General features: G+C 39.3%; 1 protein-coding gene across 1 annotated transcript in view; it reads left to right on the top strand.

Moving 5' to 3' along the window:
* The window catches only part of BMP6 (bone morphogenetic protein 6), a 149,287-nt gene that overhangs the window by 107,660 nt on the left and 23,842 nt on the right, over window positions 1-17,785 (top strand). Inside the window, exon 2 of the mRNA XM_025444825.3 lies at window positions 13,203-13,395. Within this exon, the coding sequence (XP_025300610.3) occupies window positions 13,203-13,395 (193 nt within the window). The remainder of the gene's footprint in view (window positions 1-13,202; window positions 13,396-17,785) is intronic.

A 17,785-nucleotide genomic window follows, 5' to 3' on the forward strand; every position in this document is an offset into this window, starting at 1 on the left:
CTCTCTCTCTGTGTCTCTCATGAATAAATAAATAAAATCTTAAAAACAAAAAGGAAAGAAAATGACACACCACACAGCAATGATGACAACAGATGGAATCAGTAGCAAATTTTAAAACTCATTAAAATGACAAACTAATAGATGGTTTAAACTATGTAGTAAACACAAGTGAAGAGAGAATTGGTGAACTTGATAAATCTGAAATTTCCCCACCAAGAGACAAGGAGGTAAATGACTTAAGGAAAAAAAAAAAAAAAAAAGCAGTGGAAATTAGGATGAAAATCTTCTACACCTCTAATTATCATTCTTGAAAAAGACACTAAAGAGAATGGAGGGGAGCCCTAATCAATGAGCTAAAGGCTAAGAATTTTCCACAACTAATGGAGGATAGGAAACCACAGATACATGAAGTACAATGTAATCTGAGTGGAATAAATAAAAAGAAACAGCTAGGCATGTTGTAATGAAGCCGCGGCATACCAGGAGCAGTGACATTATGAAAGCAACAAGGGAAACCAGGTCAACTAAAGAAGGGTTAATCCCTGGGTGGCTCAGTGGTTTAGCGCCCGCCTTCAGCCCAGGGCATGATCCTGGAGTCCCGGGATCGAGTCCCGCATTGGGATCCCTGCATAGAGCCTGCTTTCCCCTCTGCCTGTGTCTCTGCCTCTCTCTCTCTCTTTCTCTCTCTGTGTCTCTCATGAATAAATAAATAAAATTTTTTTTAAAAAGGTTAATCTGATAGAGTGAATTACAGATGTAAATTTCTTCTCAGTTACAGTGAAGACACTCTTCCCATTAGTGCTCTGCAGTTGAATGGGAAGTGTGAATCTTCAGGAATATCCCTGAAGAATGCAGATGCAAAAATCCTCAACAGAATATTAGCAAACTGAATTCAACAACACATTAAAAGGATCATAAACCAATGTAAATTGGTGCGATCTCTGTAGAAAACCATATGAAGGGTCCTCAAAAAATTAAAAATAGAAATACTATATGATCTAGTAATTCCACTACTGGGTTTTTACCCAAAGAAAATAAAAATACTAACTTGAAAAGATATATGCACCTTTATGTTTATTACAGCATTATTTACAATAGCAAAGATAGGGAAACAACCTAGTTGTTATCAACTAGTATACAACAGAATATTACTTGGCTGTAAAAAAGAATGAGATCTTGCCATTTGTGACAGGGTAAATGAACCCAGAGGGTATTATGCTAAACAAAATAAGCCAAACAGAGAAAGATAAATACTATATGATTTTACTTATAAGTGAAATTTAAAAAACAAATGAACAAAAACAGACAAAATCATAAATACAAAGAACAAACTGGTAGTTGCCAGAGGGGACGTGGTTAAAGGATGGGTGAAATAGGTGAAGAAGGTAAGACGTGCAAAAAATATATATATATCCTACATCATGATCAAATGAGATTCATTCCAGGGATGCAAGGATGATTCAACACCTGCAAATCAGTCAATGTGATTAACAAAGGATAAAAATTACATGATTATCTAGGACACTTGGGTGGCTCAGTAGTTAAGTGGCAGGCTCTTGATTTAGGCTTAGGGTCTTGAGATCAAGCCACATTGGATGTGGAGCCTACTTAAGATTCTCTCTCTCCCTCTCCTACCTCTCCCCTGCTCACATGTGCTCACTTTCTCTCTCTCTCTCATCTTTGAAAAAAATCATACAATCGTCTCAATAGATACAGAAAAAGCATTTGGCAAAATCCAACATCTATTTATGATAAAAATTCTCAACAAAGCAGATATAGAGTGAAAGTATCTCAGCATAATAAAGGTCTTATATGACAAGCCCACAGCTAACACCATATTCAATGGTGAAAAGCTGAAAGCTTTTTCTCTAAGACTAGGATTAAGATGAGAATCTCCATTTCTATTCAACATAGTATTGGAAATCCTGGACAGATCAATTAGGCAAGAAAAAAAGACATTCACGAGGAAGAAGTAAAACTGTTACTATTGGCAAAAGACATGATGTTATATGTAAAAACAAACAAAAACTAAAGACTATCAAAAACCTTTAGAATAAAATTCAATATAGTTGCAATATACAAAACCAATACACAAAAATCTGTTGCATTTCTTCACACTAATGAATTATCAGATAGATTGAAAACAGTCCCATTTATGATTACATTAAAAAGAATAAAATATCATAGAGTGACACATAAATCAGTATTGCCATGAATTCCTGTGTTGTACACCTGAAACTAATGTAACATTGTGTGTCAACTATACTAAAAAAGAGAACACATTAATTTTGGTAAAAAGAGAAAGCATAACTAGGAATAAATTTAATCAAGAGCTCAGAAACCTATATATTGCAAATTATCAGACATTAAAGAAATTGAAGAAAACACAAATAAATGCAAAGATATTCCCATGCTCGCGGACTAGAAGAATTCTTAAAATGTCTATACTATCCAAAGCAGTATAAAGATTCGGTACAATCCTTATGAAAATTCCAGTGGTATTTTCCACAGAAATAGAAAAAATAATCCTAGAATTTATATAAAACTACAAAAGACCCAAATAGCCAAAGCAATCTTGAGAAAGAAGACCACAGCGATATCGTGTTCCATGATTTCAAAGTACATCACATAGCTATAGTAATAAAAAGAGTATGGTATTGCCATAAAAACAGACACATATATCAATGGAACAGAATAGAAAGCCCAGAAATAAACTCACACATAAATAGTTTATGACAACAGAGCTAAAATACACAACAGGGAAGGAACAGTCTCTTCCATAAATGGTAAAACTGGACCACTGTCTTACTCTGTACACAAAAAAATAACTCAGAATCGATTAAAGACTTACATATGAGACCTGAAACCGTAAAACTCCTAGAGGACAACATAGGCAATAAGCTCCTTGACCTAGGACTTGGAGATTTTTGGAATCTTGACACCAAAACAAGAGATGCAAAAATAAACAAGTGGAACTACATCAAACTAAAAACTTTCTGCACAGCAAAGGAAACCATCAACAAAATGAAAGGCAACCTACTTGAACGGGAGTATATTTGCAAATCATATACCTGATAAAGAGCTAATATCCAAAATATATAAAAGAACTCCTACAACTCAATAGCAAAAAAAAAGATCAAACAATGGGTAGAAGATCTGAATAGACATATTTTCCAGCAACTACAGATAGCCATCAGGCACATGAGAAGATGTTCAACATTACTAATCATCAGGGAAATGCAAATCAGAACCTCAATGAGGTACTACCTCACACCTTTTAGAATGGCTAACATCAAAAAGACAAGGAATAACAAGTGCTGGCGAGGATGTGGAGAAAAGGGAACCCTTGTGAACCATTGGTGGGAATGGAAGGTGTGGCCACGGTGGATAACCATATGAAGGCTTCCCAGAAAATTAAAAATAGAACTACCCTATGATCCAGCATTTCCACTTCTGGGTACCCAAGGAAATGAAACAGTAAATGAAAGAAGTATATACACCCTCCCATATTCACTGCTGCTTTATTTATTTATTTATTTATTTATTTATTTATTCATTTATTTTTATAATAAATTTATTTTTTATTGGTGTTCAATTTACCAACATACAGAATAACACCCAGTGCTCATCCTGTCAAGTGCCCCCCTTAGTGCCCGTCACCTATTCACCCCCACCCCCCACCCTCCTCCCCTTCCACCACCCCTAGTTCGTTTCCCAGAGTTATGAGTCTTTATGTTCTGTCTCCCTTTCTGATATTTCCCACACATTTCTTCTCCCTTCCCTTATATTCCCTTTCACTATTATTTATATTCCCCAAATGAATGAGAACATATAATGTTTGTCCTTCTCCGATTGACTTACTTCACTCAGCATAATACCCTCCAGTTCCATCCACGTTGAAGCAAATGGTGGGTATTTGTCATTTCTAATGGCTGAGGAATATTCCATTGTATACATAAACCACATCTGTATAAGAGCCAAAGCAATGGAAACAATCTAAATGTCAGTCAATGGATAAAGAAATTGTAATATCTATATCTATCATCTAATCTATCTATCTATCTATCTATATCTTCTATGTAGAATCTAAAACAAAACAAAAAACCTGAAGCTCATAGATACAGAGAATAGATTGGTGGTTGCAAGAGGCAAGGGCGGAGGGTGGGAGAAATGGGTGAACTGTCTTTTTTTTTTTTTTAATTGAATACAATTTTTTTTTTCTTAATCAGAGGTATGGGAGACCATTCTTTTTAGGCTGTCCCAGTTCTGTGTTTTGACTAAAGATGTTTAGTTTTTCTTGGTAGTGAAAAAAATGCGTACCATATATATTGATACTAAATGTCTGATTGCTACTTTATAGTAGTCCTTATAAGTGGGCAAAAATGTGGTTATTTCATATTAATGGAACTCTATCAAGGCTGCAATCATTCAGTTTAAGTGTTTCCTCATGACACATGTTTATTGACTTAAGTGCCTGAGTGTATTCCTACCACGTTAGCTGGAGTCTGCAACTTTTCCACTGTGAGACACATATAGTTGTGTCTGTGAAACACGTGTGAGACCCATATAGTTGCATAGTTGAGACATGTGTAGACACTACGGAGCGTCTTCCCAACCTAGAGCGATGGTAACATCTGCATTTGGGTATGAAAAGGATTCTAAAATGTTTTTTAAAATAAAAATGACTTGTCTAACCCTTACTGCTAACAACGATATGAAGGTACTTAGCGTTGGTCCTAAAGCTCTTATATGTGCCAGGTCTAGTCCTAAAATGTCCTTTGAACTGAAAGCCTAGCTCAAAGGACTTCCTTTGCAGGGACAGGATAGTTCTGTGTCTGGATTGTGGTGTTGGTTATAGGAATCTATACATGTGATAAAATGTCACAGAATTATTTATGCATGTATATACACACACGCACACACACCAGATAATGCATGTGAAAATTGGAAATCAGAGTACAGACCTGTAGTCCACTTAAGATATATCAACATCAGTTTCCTGGTTTTGTTATTGTTATTCAATTATGTAAGATGTTACATGGGATCTCTTTAGTGTTTTTTTAATCCATTCTTCTATTTTTGCAACTACCTGTGAGTCTGTAATTATTTAAAAAATGAAAGTTTAGGAAAAAAATGGCAGCCAGGAAAATAGATTCTTCTTGATATTTCTGATTCTAATAGAACATTAATAGAAACAAATATTTAGAAATATTTGGTACACCCCAGAGGGTAAAGTCTGTTGTCTCATTGTGGTTATCAAGTGAGCTGGAGAGTCCAGCTTATTGTCTCTATGGCTATTTCAGGTTGAATGCTTGCAACAGAAAAGTAAGAAGGCCACTGTTGTTACAAACCTTGAAAGACCAGCTGGAACTGTCCTTGTTGCCTAAAATTAAATACACTTGTGCCATAGCATAAAAAATTGTTTATCGTCGTCAGTGGAATGGTAGGGTTTTGTTTTGTTTTTGTTTTTTAAAGAGTTTCAAGTTTTTCAAGTTTGGTGTAGGACTATAAGTGGAAGCATGAAACATTTGGAAAATGTAGAATTTACTGTCAATGAATGTAATTTTGCCTTAAATAAGCCATGCCGAATTAACCAGTTAATGAGTCCAGATAATGAGAAACTATGAGTATGTGGCTTTTCTTAAACATAGGAAGATTGTGATTGTTCTATTCTTTTACCATCCACTCTGTCTTCTTTCTTTTCTCTTTTATATTTTCACTTGAAACAGGTTGTATCTTTATTTTTTTTGTAGACAACTTTATTTTTTTTAAAGAGTTTATTTATTTATTTGACAGAGGGAGAGGGAGAAGCAGGCTCCCTACTGAGCAAGGAGCCAGATGCAAGATTTGATCCCAGGACCTTGAGATCATGACCTGAGCTGGAGGCAGACACTTAACCAACTGAGCCACCCAGGTGCTGCTTCTCTAGACAACTTGAAATCATTCAGAGTTAGCAGGATGGTATTCAGAAAATATGTTAAAATATCAATTATTACAGCCAGTGCCTTGAGAATTATCTCCCTGTCTCCTTGTTTTGTAACAAGTAATAAAAAGTTCTTTGCTTTCAACATTTCAAAAAAGAAAAATATGACAATCAAATTAAGCAATAGTGAGGAAAAAACTGACCTCCAGTAAGACAAATCCAAAAAAAGGGAATTCACAAATACTATTAGAATGAAAAAGCTATAGTTAGAGCAGAGATTAAATAAGAGAAGACTGAAAATTTTTAAGGTAATAAATTGGATAAATTCTTCCCCTCTTAACAAACCTCTAGAAAATGCATAATGACTTAAAAAGTAGATATTTTTAAATAGTAGATACCTCTACATTTAAAGGAAAATGAATGGGTAATTAAAAATTTTCCCCAAAGGAGAACACAGAATCAGATGATTTTACAGATAAGCTTTCGAGACTTTGAAGGAAGAGATCATTTCCTGAGAAGAAAGAGGGAGCATTCCCCAACTTATTCCAAGAGCAAGTATAACTTGAAACCGAACAACACTGTATGAGGTGAGCCCATCACGTGTGCGCCTATAAACACAAATGCAAAAATTCCAAGCCACAAATTCAAAAGGTAACAGGGCAAGTAATGTGAAACCTTTAAGGTCCGTGTTACAGACTGTGTGTGTGTGTCTCAAATTCCTATGAACAAAACCCTAATTCCTAATGAGTCGGTTTTAGGAGGTAGGGCCTTGGGATGTAATCTGGTCTAGATGAGGTCATGAGGGTGGAGACCCCATGATGGGATTAGTGTCCTACAGGAAGAGGAAGAGACTAGAGCTCACACCCTCTCTCTACATGCACGTACCAAGGAAGCCGAAGTGAAGACCTAACCAGGAAGGCAGCCCTTAGCAAGAACCCAGCCATGCTGGCACCCTGAGCTCAGACTTCTGGCCACCAGAATTGTGAGAGGTCCGTGTTGGTTGTTTCAGCACCCCCAGTCTGTAGTATTTTCGTTATAGCAGCCCAAACTCACTGAGACCGTCAAGGAAGCAATCTGCTACATTTTCTTATTAGGTTCAACAGTTTGGACTCGATTTCTTTCCTTTACTATTGTTTAATCTTAACAATACTGAACTGGACTTCAAGATGGAAAATGAGCATCTTTGCCTTCTTCCTGATTTTTAAAGGACATGCTTTGAGGGTGTCACCATTAAGAATGTTGTTAGCACAAAAAAAAAAAAAAAAAAAAAAAGAATGTTGTTAGCTGTAGGTTTTTTAGATGGACTCCTGATCAGATTAGTGGAGTTCTTTCTGTTCCTGGTTTGCTTGTTTGGAAGAGACTTAAGAGACAGAACAACCAAGTGTAAGAAGTGAATCCTATTCGGCTCCTGCCTCCAATAAGCCAAAAGCAGACTTTTTGAGCTGTTGGAGGGAATTTGATTATGGTTTGGGTATTAGAGAAAAACAGCAAATTATTTTAACGTAGGTATGGTCATGCATTGTGATTGTGTAAGAAAATGTCTGGTTTGGCGGGGGGTTTGGTGGTAAAAATATGCATCATATAAAATTTAGCACTTTAGCCAATTTTAAATGTACAAGTTCTGCAGCATTGTGTTCACATTGTTGTGCGACCATCGCCACCATCCATCTCCAGAATGTTTTTCACCTTCCCATGCTGAAACACTGTCCCCACTGAACACTAACTCCCTGTCCCTCCCACCTCAGTTCCTGGAAGCCACCCTTGCACATTCTGCCTCTATGAAGTTGACCACTCCAGGCACTGCATATAAGGGCATACAATATTTGTCCTTTTCTGACCGGCTTAAACTTCATTTTGCATAATGTCCTCAAGGTTTACCCATGCTGTAGCCTGCATCAGAATTTCCTTCCTCTTTAAAGCTGAATTGTCTTTGCCACGTTGTTTATCCATTCATCCGTTGATGGACGCTTGGGTGGCTTCTTTTTGGCTACTGGGAGTGCTGCTAGGAATATGGGTGTACCAATATCTGTTCAAGTCTGTTTTCCATTCTTTCAGATACCTATATATACACTTAAAAGTGGGATTGCTGGCCATGTGGTAAATCTGTGCGTGTCTGAGGAATTGCCAGACTGTTTTCTGCAGCAGCTGCACCATTTCACATTCCCACCAGCAAGGCACAAGGGCTCTACTTTCTCCACATCCTTGCCAACGCTTGTTAAGAAAATGTCTGTTTTTAATGGATTTATATGAGGTAGAGTTGAAGAAGAATTATTAGTCACCCATTGCCTACAGAGCAGTCATGCCCCACCCATGGGACTTCAGGCCCCCACCAGCTGACAGGCAGTACAGCCATCTGCTTGGGCTGCTTTCACTCTTAGTTGTGACCATGCCTATATTTGCCATGTGTGCCTATAAAATTTCCATTATGCTCTGAAGGACTTTAAAAGAAAAAAGGAAAACACTCTGATTTAGTGATATGTACATATATATAGTAAAACTATCAGTTTTTAAAAGGCAACAAAATGCTAGACATTATTCATGATTCTAGGTACCTTTCGGGCAAGAGTTGGGGATAGCACCAGAGAGGAATACCATGGTATTGGTCATGTTCTGGTTTTTAAGTTGGGTGCTGGTTTCCTTAGGTCCTTATTATGATGCTTCATTACCTCTATAAATTGCATATATCCTTTTTCATATTTAGTATTACATAACTTACATTTTTAAATCCTCAACCAGTAACTCTTATTACTTAGAGCTCTGGTTCTTACATGTTGGTCAAAGATCTGGTGCTCGTCTGAATTTCAGCTGGCATAGTATAAGGCAGAGACAATAGAGGGAGTTTTATAAAGCTAAGTTTACTTGATTTCAAGGATCGTGTTTTTCAATTAATGTCCTCTTTAATTTGGTATTAAAAGAGCCTTCAGAAATGATCATAGAGTTAAAAGGATGCAGTTTGTTGTGTTGTTTGTTTTATTGTCTTTACAAATGGCAAACAAAAAAAGTAGATGACCTTGTATAAGGTCATTACCATTGAAAAATGTTATGGTCCTTGAAATAAAAAATTCTAGGAATTATTGCCTCAGAGAACAGAAACGGCATTCATTAGCCAAACAGCAAGGCTGATGATACTCAAGGTAGTGATTTTACTTACCACTTTTGACACAGAATGCAGCTCTTCAACTTAATAAGGTGATTTAGAGGAACCGCTGATCGGCCCTACCTAAAGACTCCTGAATAAATTTGAATTAACTCAGCAGAGACCTACTCCAAGTCAGTAGAGCTAGCGTCTCAAACATCAGCTGATGATGATCAAAACTAACATTTGAGTACTTTCTCTACCACTATTTTGTAGAAATTGTCCCACTTAAAGCTCAGAAATGCATTATTGCCATTTCCCTGATAACTGGAACCTTGGCTAATGTCTTGCTCGGCATCACGTAAGTCAGAGAAAGGGGAGCTAAAAATTCAGAACCGGTTTGGCAGCACGACCCTTCATCAACACGCATAGCTACTACTCAATTGAATAGCACACGTGACACCCCCAGTGCAAAGCTAAAATGCTAAGGGCCACAAAACAAGTCCTGAGAGCTGAATTCAGAACTTGGCCCGGTCCCTTGCAGTACCTCCCATATTTTGGATTGTCTGACATTTGTAGAGTCCAGAATCATAGAGCTTGAAGGCGGGGAATGCAGAGTTCGCTAGAAACATTATAGTTTTACCACTGAGGTCTTCAAATGCACATGGAGGCAGGGATCTAGCTGCATTTATGTCTTGTCTCCCTCCCAGACACTCATGAACACACTATATAAATTCACTATAGAAATCGAAGACTGGGGGAAAGGAGTTCCAGGCGAACTCCCATGGCTGACAGCTGAAGTATCACGGGGAGTGGGAAGAAGGTGGTCCAGCTTCCAGCCAAGAGGCCTCAAGAGAGGTTTGGAAGACAGTGAACTTTTTGAGTGAGAGGGCTTATAACGAGATAGGGGAGTGGAGGCTCAGATTCCTGAATCTCCTCAGAGAAGGATAAAAGAAAGGCAAAAGACAGTTCAGACTGCTTCCAGATAATGTTATCTCAGTAGAGAAATGGGAAAATGCTCACATAAGCCCATGCGTTCTAATTCGTATTGTAGTAAAGTGAAGGCTTTGAACGATGTTCCTATTTTCTTTTAGGTTCTTTATCTTTCACGTTTGTCAGTGGGCGCCTGCCAGGGCTCCTCCTCAGTCATACCTACTGCCTCCCAGCATCTCAACATCCTTAAGAGTCGCATGTGGTTTCTCCCCATCCTAGCAAGTTCAGACTTCCCCTTCTTTCTCTTGTCCTCTCCTGTCCTCCCTTTCCTTCTTGTGTCAGTCAGTTGCCTGTGACTGTGTAACACATCACCCAAATGAGAGTGGCGTTAAGCAATGTGCTGTTGTCTCCCACAATCTTGGGAAATGACCAGGTTCTAGAGGGTGATTCTTGCGCTTGGTGCCTCATGCAGTTGCAGTCAGAGGCTGGCTGGGATTGGAGCCCTCCAACGTCTCCTCTGGTTTGGGCACCTGAGGTGGCATCTCGGTAGAACAGCTGTGGTGCCTCAGGTGAAGTAGTGGGAGGCTGACTGAATGCTTCCCTCTCTCCCTCCATCTGTCCCTTCATGTACCGTACAGCCTCTCTGCGTGGTTAGCTTGGGCTTCCTCACAGCATGGAGGTTCGGAGTAGTGGGAGGTCTTCTATGGTAACGATTTTTCCCCTAGATAAGCAATCCAAAAAACCAAAGCAGAAGGAGGTTCAAAGCTTGGGAGTCACTCAGCACCGCTGTTGCTGCATTTTATTGGTCCAGAGAAAGTCAGAACAAAACCCACTCTAGGGGAGAGGGACCCTATACGAATACAGGGAGGTATGGTTTATGGGGATGATGTACTTCTGCAAACCTGGCTACCACATTTCTGATTTATTGAAATTTGACTCCTTGTGACTGAAATATCTTAAGTTACTGTCTCATGTCTTGTGTCACATCCATGATTTATGATTTCTTCTTTCTTTTATTTATTTTAATTTTTTAATTTCTTCTTTCTAATTGTTGTTTATACTACTAGCGATTGAAAGACTTCTTTTAGGAATTCTTATGCATTCTTTCAAATGAATCTTAACAATATATTTTTATTTACTGATATTAAAATTTAAGCACCCAGAGGGCCCTATAGAAAAGCTACATGACTGTTTTTTAGAAAGTCTCTTTGGGAAATCAGATTTGATTCACTTTTTAACCACTGATGATAACATATCACACTTAAAAGGCAGATCAGTTTTAGGGAAAAGCGATACACCCTCATGTATGGGTGTCCTTCAGTGAACTCACCCACAAGATTGCTTTTCATGCTTAGCCACTAATTTGAAAACCTGTTCTCTTGTTGGGACTGAACCATGCTTTATTTTCTGGCTAGACCTTTTATTTATTTATTTATTTTTAATTTATATCAAGCTCTTACACAATCCAAAGCTTTTTTTTTTTTTTTTTTTTTTTTTTACCACCCCATCCCCGCCCCGGAAAGAAAGAGATAACTTGACTCTAAAAGATTTTAGCTTAGTCCTATGGCAGTTTCAGAAATTCTTTATTTAAAACCTCCTACCTATAGATGGATTAAAGTTCCTTAGCTTCGGCAAATGCCATTGAGGCCTTAGGTTCTTATAAAGAGTCATTGACATTTTTTTCTCTTCTTTCTTTCTTTCTTCTTTCTTTCTTTCTTTCTTTCTTTCTTTCTTTCTTTCTCCTTTCTTTTTGTTAAAGAAGCTAAATCTCTGAAGTTTTTCTCTGGTGATCATAAAGAATAACACATGTGGGACAAAATGGGCAGTTGGAGGTGGCAAATAATTTGATTTTTTTCCCCCCTTACCCACAACCCTGGGGAGAACTCTGCCATAAAGGAGTAATTTGCTCATGCGATTTCACTGCAGTTGCCATAAAAAAAAAAAAAACAAAAAAAACACACCTAACAGGAACAGTAGGCCAGAAGCGTTTCCAATCCCTGGAGAAAAGAGTCAAGGATTTACGGTGGGAAGCAGAGCAGTCCTTTTTCTCTTTTACAGTGATTAGGAGTGAAGTATCTGAGGTCGATACCACTTCTCTCACACAGGACTTTATATAGATTCAGTGGAAGCTGACTCTGAAGAGTGATCATCAGTGGTTGAAGTTTTCCATAGATTGTCTTCATGCAGGGGGAAGATTTTGTTTAAAAAAAAAAAAAGATTCCAGACTCCATTCTTCCCCAGTTTTTAGAAAAGCATTAGAGGGGCACCTGGGTGGCTCAGTGGGTTGAGCGCCTGCCTTTGGCTCAGGTCATGATCCCGGGGTCCTGGGATCAAGTCCCGCATTGGGCTCCCTGTGAGGAGCCTGCTTCTCCCTCTGCCTGTATCTCTGCCTCTCTCTCTGTCTCTCATGAATAAATAAACAAAAAAATCTTAAAAAAAAAAAAGCATTAGAGAAAATAGCAAGGTATGCTGTTGGTAATTTGCTTCCACACCCGTGTCCTCACACCTGGGTTCTGTGTGCAGCTTGAGTGAAGGGGCCCTAGCCTCAGAGCCCTGCAGCTCCCCCTCTGCTCCGGGAGAAGGGGGGGCAGTGCTCTTGAGTTCTAGCTGGATTTTTTCTGAAGCTTTACCCTAACCTCCCCCCCGCCCCCCGTACCCCTCTCCCCAGTGAAACTTTCCACTGAGCTTCAGGTTGAGGCCAAAGGTGCTGCTCACTCCCCTACCACCCTAGGACCCCTCTTCCCAAAGGTCAGCTCACACCTACCCTCAGTGGTGCCAACTGTTGATGGCAGGAGGTGACCCAACCTGAGGGGGCCAGGCAGCAGGAAAGAAAGGGGGCTGGGAGGGGGTGACCGGGGCCAGGATCACCAGGGACGTTTTTGTTCACCATTCTCTTCATTCTCACAACTTCCTCGGGAAGCCCAGTTCACTCCTGCCTTCGTAGGTGAGGAAACCTGAAGGCAAGAGTTTAAATAACTTGCTTTCCTGCAACGTACTTCAACCAAGTATGTAAAGTATTGAAACCAAATAAAATCTAAGAATTTTACTTACTCCTTGGGTAAGATGAGGGATTTGAATCTCAGCCTGACAGCCCAGCCACTGTTGGTTCATGGGACCACTCACCCACCCACCCACACTCCCATCCCGCTCCCAAGCCATTGCTAACTGGTAATCCACTTCTGAATGAAAACGGGGCGGCTTTCTTGAGGTGAGCCTGTGGCACCTAGTCAAGTAACAATAGTTGTCACTCTCTCTTGTTTAATCTTATAGTGGAGTACGAGAAGGAGTTCTCCCCTGGCCAGCGACACCACAAAGAGTTCAAGTTCAACTTATCCCAGATTCCTGAGGGTGAGGCGGTGACGGCTGCAGAATTCCGAATCTACAAGGACTGTGTTGTGGGGAGTTTTAAAAACCAAACTTTTCTTATCAGCATTTATCAAGTCTTGCAGGAGCATCAGCACAGGTATGAAGGCTCAAGGCACCCATACGGGTGGGGCTGGCCCCCATTTCTCACCCTGCCATCATCTAACCCCGAGTATGTCTGTGGAAGGTGATTTGGAGTTCAGGGGCAGCACACGAGCATGATGAGGAATGCATTCTGAATGGTAGTGTTTAGCCAGCAAGAAGATTTTTTTGGTTATTAAAATGAAGATTTTTTTCCAAATAGTTGTCTTTTCCTAAGCAAGCCAGTGGACGGTATTTACTAAGCATCCTTTGTGATCAGAGAACATATGCCTTATTGGGGTTAAAACATTGCCCACCGTGGTTCGACCGGTGAGGGTGGCTAAAATCAATTCATACATGAAAGTCATGTAAGGATGCTTATAAATGATACTCACTAAGTTAGTGGAAAGCTGTGTGTTTGCCTCTAATACATATATGTGAGCTGTCTTTGAGTGTGTGTATGGGTGTGTATCTCGAATGTATCTCTTCTCATTTGGATACAAAGGAACAGTAGACTATTTGCCCCCCTCCCACCCCATGTCTGGAATATTCTTGTTTTTTGAAATGAGGCTAGACCATTTTTATGAAAGAATTTCAACAGCTTACATTCTTGGGGCTGCCTACCAATAAAGAAAAACTAACATGGAGTGATTTCTGGAGGATTAGAAGGGCCAAGGGAAGAAATATTACAGCAGCTGGTCCAATCCTGTAGCACATAGAAAGCAAGCCAGTGATCTTGACTTGTGCTTAGTATTTGGGGGTCAGTCAGTTAGTTCTTGAGAATTGGTGGGCCTGATGCAAAGGTCAGCACCGCTGCATACGTAGTGCCCAGGATGGAGAACACAGCACATGATGGGACAGCCTGGCAATTATACGGTAAATAGGCAGACGACAAAGGGAGAGAGTACAGAGATGGAGGGAACCCCACATTTACAATCTCTGTAGGGGATTTGCCAGCTTTGGTTTCACACACCAAGTCAAGATTCTTGCTTTTGGGCTTGGAAATCTGTTGACTTCCCAAGAATGTCCAAAGGTTTAGGAATGACTTCGGTTTCTCCTGGACTTACGGATCTATGTGTGGCTCTGCCACAAATATGCACGCTAAAATAATAATGACTGTAAACTGGCCCCATAAAAGGTTTATTTTGAAAGCACTACCAACATGTGGCCCTTGTGCATATTCGAGTGTGTCATGAGGGAAACAGGAAAGGGAAAACACGTGCCAGGCTTTGGGGGCACATTGTGGTGTTGAATATACGCACTGAGCATTGTATGTGAGTTCTTTGTCGGGATAGTTATAAGTAAAATACAGCCATTGGTATCTATAACAGACTAGAATTTCGGAATGAAGGGAAGGTTTTCTGTTGTCTGATTTTCACCCCTAAATAAAAGTATCATCAGTGACTTAACTGTTAAGGGCCTCTTTTGAAATAACAAATTATTTGTTGGTAGATTTTTGTCTTTTGATATTTCAGAAAGAATTGATACTCAGTGGTGATTCTTGGAGCCTGCTTTAAGCCATTGATTGTCAGTCTGCCTAATTATATGTCCACTGCATTTATCTGGCAGAAATAACCTACCAGTACCTTCCTGGCTCAGACATTTGTTTGGAATCCATGGTTTTCTCTGTTCCGCAGGAAAGGCTTTATAGTGAAAACACTAGATTGGGATTTTTGTGTAACTATGGGATTTTTCAAAATTATTATTATTTAAAAAATAGAGCTAGCAGACCATTTGTAAGGTTTATATTGAACTCCAGCCAAAAACGAACAGCTGCCTTGTGCTTAAGATGGTGGTGTCATACTTTCTCCGGGCCAGCAGTGAGTTTGGAAAACAAAATCCCAAACAGCCCCAACCTTTGATGACTCTGTCAAAGCAGAGTTGTAATTTCTCTGCCTTCTAGGATGGGAGTATTTGGCGATTGGATGTGTTTAACTTTTGTGCATAGGAAAGGGGATATATGGGAGAATTGGGAAATTCTCATGCTTTTGAAAGGCTGCAGGTTGACCAACAGGAGATTTTCTTTTCTTATCGGTGGGCTAGGAGCCCAGGTCTCCTGCTGTCTCCTGATGTTCTTCCAGAGGCCTCCAGATTTAACTGCAGGGCTCCTTCTGGGGAAGGTTTGATCTCCCCATCTGTACCGTCTTGGGGTTTCCTGGCTAAAAATGATCGGCCAAGCTTGTGAAGAAACTTATTTGTCTAATCTGTGTGTAAGTGAAATTTGTAGTATTTGATGGATTCACTTAATTTAACAAATGTTTGTTTTGCAAAATAGTTGGCCTCCTTGAAAAAGAAAACTACAAAAAAGGCAGGTTTTTCAGTGCTGAATTGTACCTCCAGCTAAGGCAAAAGAAGTTATGTGTTGGGCCTCTTGATATAAAAGGCAGCTAAGAAGCCTAACCCAGGGGAGGGTCAGAAAAGATTCTTGGAGGATAGGCCATTGCTATGAATTGTGCAGAAACATATTCCTCTTACTGATAAGAAATCACTGGAACAGGTAAGTTCAAAAAAGTGACTACTTGAATAGATGGTGCTTTGAGTAAGAACAGGGAAACATTTGATACTTTATTCAAAACCTGAGAATAAGCTTTGAGATAGAATCTAAGTCCTGAAAAGATCTGGAGCAACCCATAGAGCAGAATTGGATCAGCAACCCAACAGCACGTACAGTAAAATCAGAGCAGCAAAGGGTGTTAATATCTGGTGTTATAAATCATGTTTTTATGATGACGCTGGTAAAAATCGGCATTTGCATAGCACTTAGAGTTTGGAAAGAGCCTTTTCACATATTCCCTCACTAGGATTTAACCGCTGACCCCCATCAGATAAGCAGGGCAGGCATGTTACCTTTTAGAGAATGAAACGTGGCACGTAAGAATTTTGCCAAGTCCAAATTAGGCCTGCATTGTTGTCTGCTGTTTCCCAAGTCACCCTGATGACAAAGGGACAGTTCCAAGATAAAGGTGAAGTGCCAGAAAGAGGTAAGCAATCCCCTTGGGGCATGCCCTTTGTCTCCATCTGGTTAGCTTTGATGCAAACATCCTAAAGATGTTTCTGTGTGGGTGTTCAATGAGATGGCTCTGTTGGGGGTGCAGATGTGTCTGCTAGAGTTCAGGCCCTGGTTCTTTGACTTTCCAGGCTTTTCTTCAGAAATGTTTGTTGACCTACTGAGAAACCATAAAACTGTTAGCAGCTTTTCTAGAGGAAGGGTATGGACAAGAAAAAAGACTAGAATAATTCTATACAAAAGTATTTGTACTTATTCCGAGTGTTACCTATTTGTCCATGGACTTTACCTTGTTCTCCCACATCTCATACACACTAAGCTGTCTTCATGCTTGTAGTGTAAAGGCTGCTCTGAATACCTTTGACCTTCTATATTTGTGGTTGTAGTCTGTTGCTTTTCAGAATGTGTACTCATGATCTTTAATTATATTTTTAAAAATATATTTATTTGAGAGAGAGCATGAACAAGGGAGACAGGCAGAGGCAGAGGGAGAAGCAGACTCCCCACAGAGCAGAGAGCGTGACCCTGGGATCATAACCTGAGCTGAAGGCAGATGCTTAAAATGATCAAGCCACCTAAGCACTGGATCGTTAATTTTATAGCTCCTGTAGATTAATAGTGCAGTTTTGGGGCCTTCCAAAAATATCCTTTTCATCTACACTTATTTGGTTAAAGACATTCTTTTACGGTTCTTATTTGAATTTCATATAATTAGAAGTTAAAGTCAAATAGCATCTCTTGAAAGCCAGCCAGAAATGTTTTCAGTGTCTGAAAGATGGCCCTATTTTGTTTTGTTTTGTTTTTATGATGGCCCTATTTTGTACTTGAATTTGCCCACTTGTTTCTGCTAGCTTTGAAATCCCATATACTACTATGTTTTAGAAATTACATTGCTGGAAGTGATAGTCTGTCTTCTGTGCATATAACTTTTCTGTGTTCTATCATGGTGCAGTCTTTGGAAGACATGTAGAGGAAGAATTAATTCCAAAATTTAAAATTCAGTGTGTCCTGGTGTAAGCAATATCACAACCTACTCCTCTGTTTCCAAACAGGCAAAGTTTTTTCTTTCTTCTTTGTTTTTTGTTTTTTTTTTTTTTTTTTTTTTTTTTTAGTTCATGTTTCATCCTAACTTCATTAGGCTTAGGGTGTGAAAAATGAATGTTTGAATCAAGAGAACTGAGCATTAGAAATGGATTTTGAAACTGAGAAAGATTTCCTTAGGCCACCCAGAAGCTGTGCTAGTACAGTCCCTGGGAATAATCCCAGACAGAATTATTGCTTAAACTAAATTTTTCACCAAGTTCGCCATTTACATATTTTACAGATAGAATGTAATTGTTTCAAGAGAGAAAATCACTGTTAGAGGGCAAAAACACATTTTTCCAGAATTTTTAGTTGGATA

This window comes from Canis lupus, chromosome 35, assembly GCF_003254725.2.
Source record: "Canis lupus dingo isolate Sandy chromosome 35, ASM325472v2, whole genome shotgun sequence".
Classification (NCBI taxonomy): domain Eukaryota; kingdom Metazoa; phylum Chordata; class Mammalia; order Carnivora; family Canidae; genus Canis; species Canis lupus.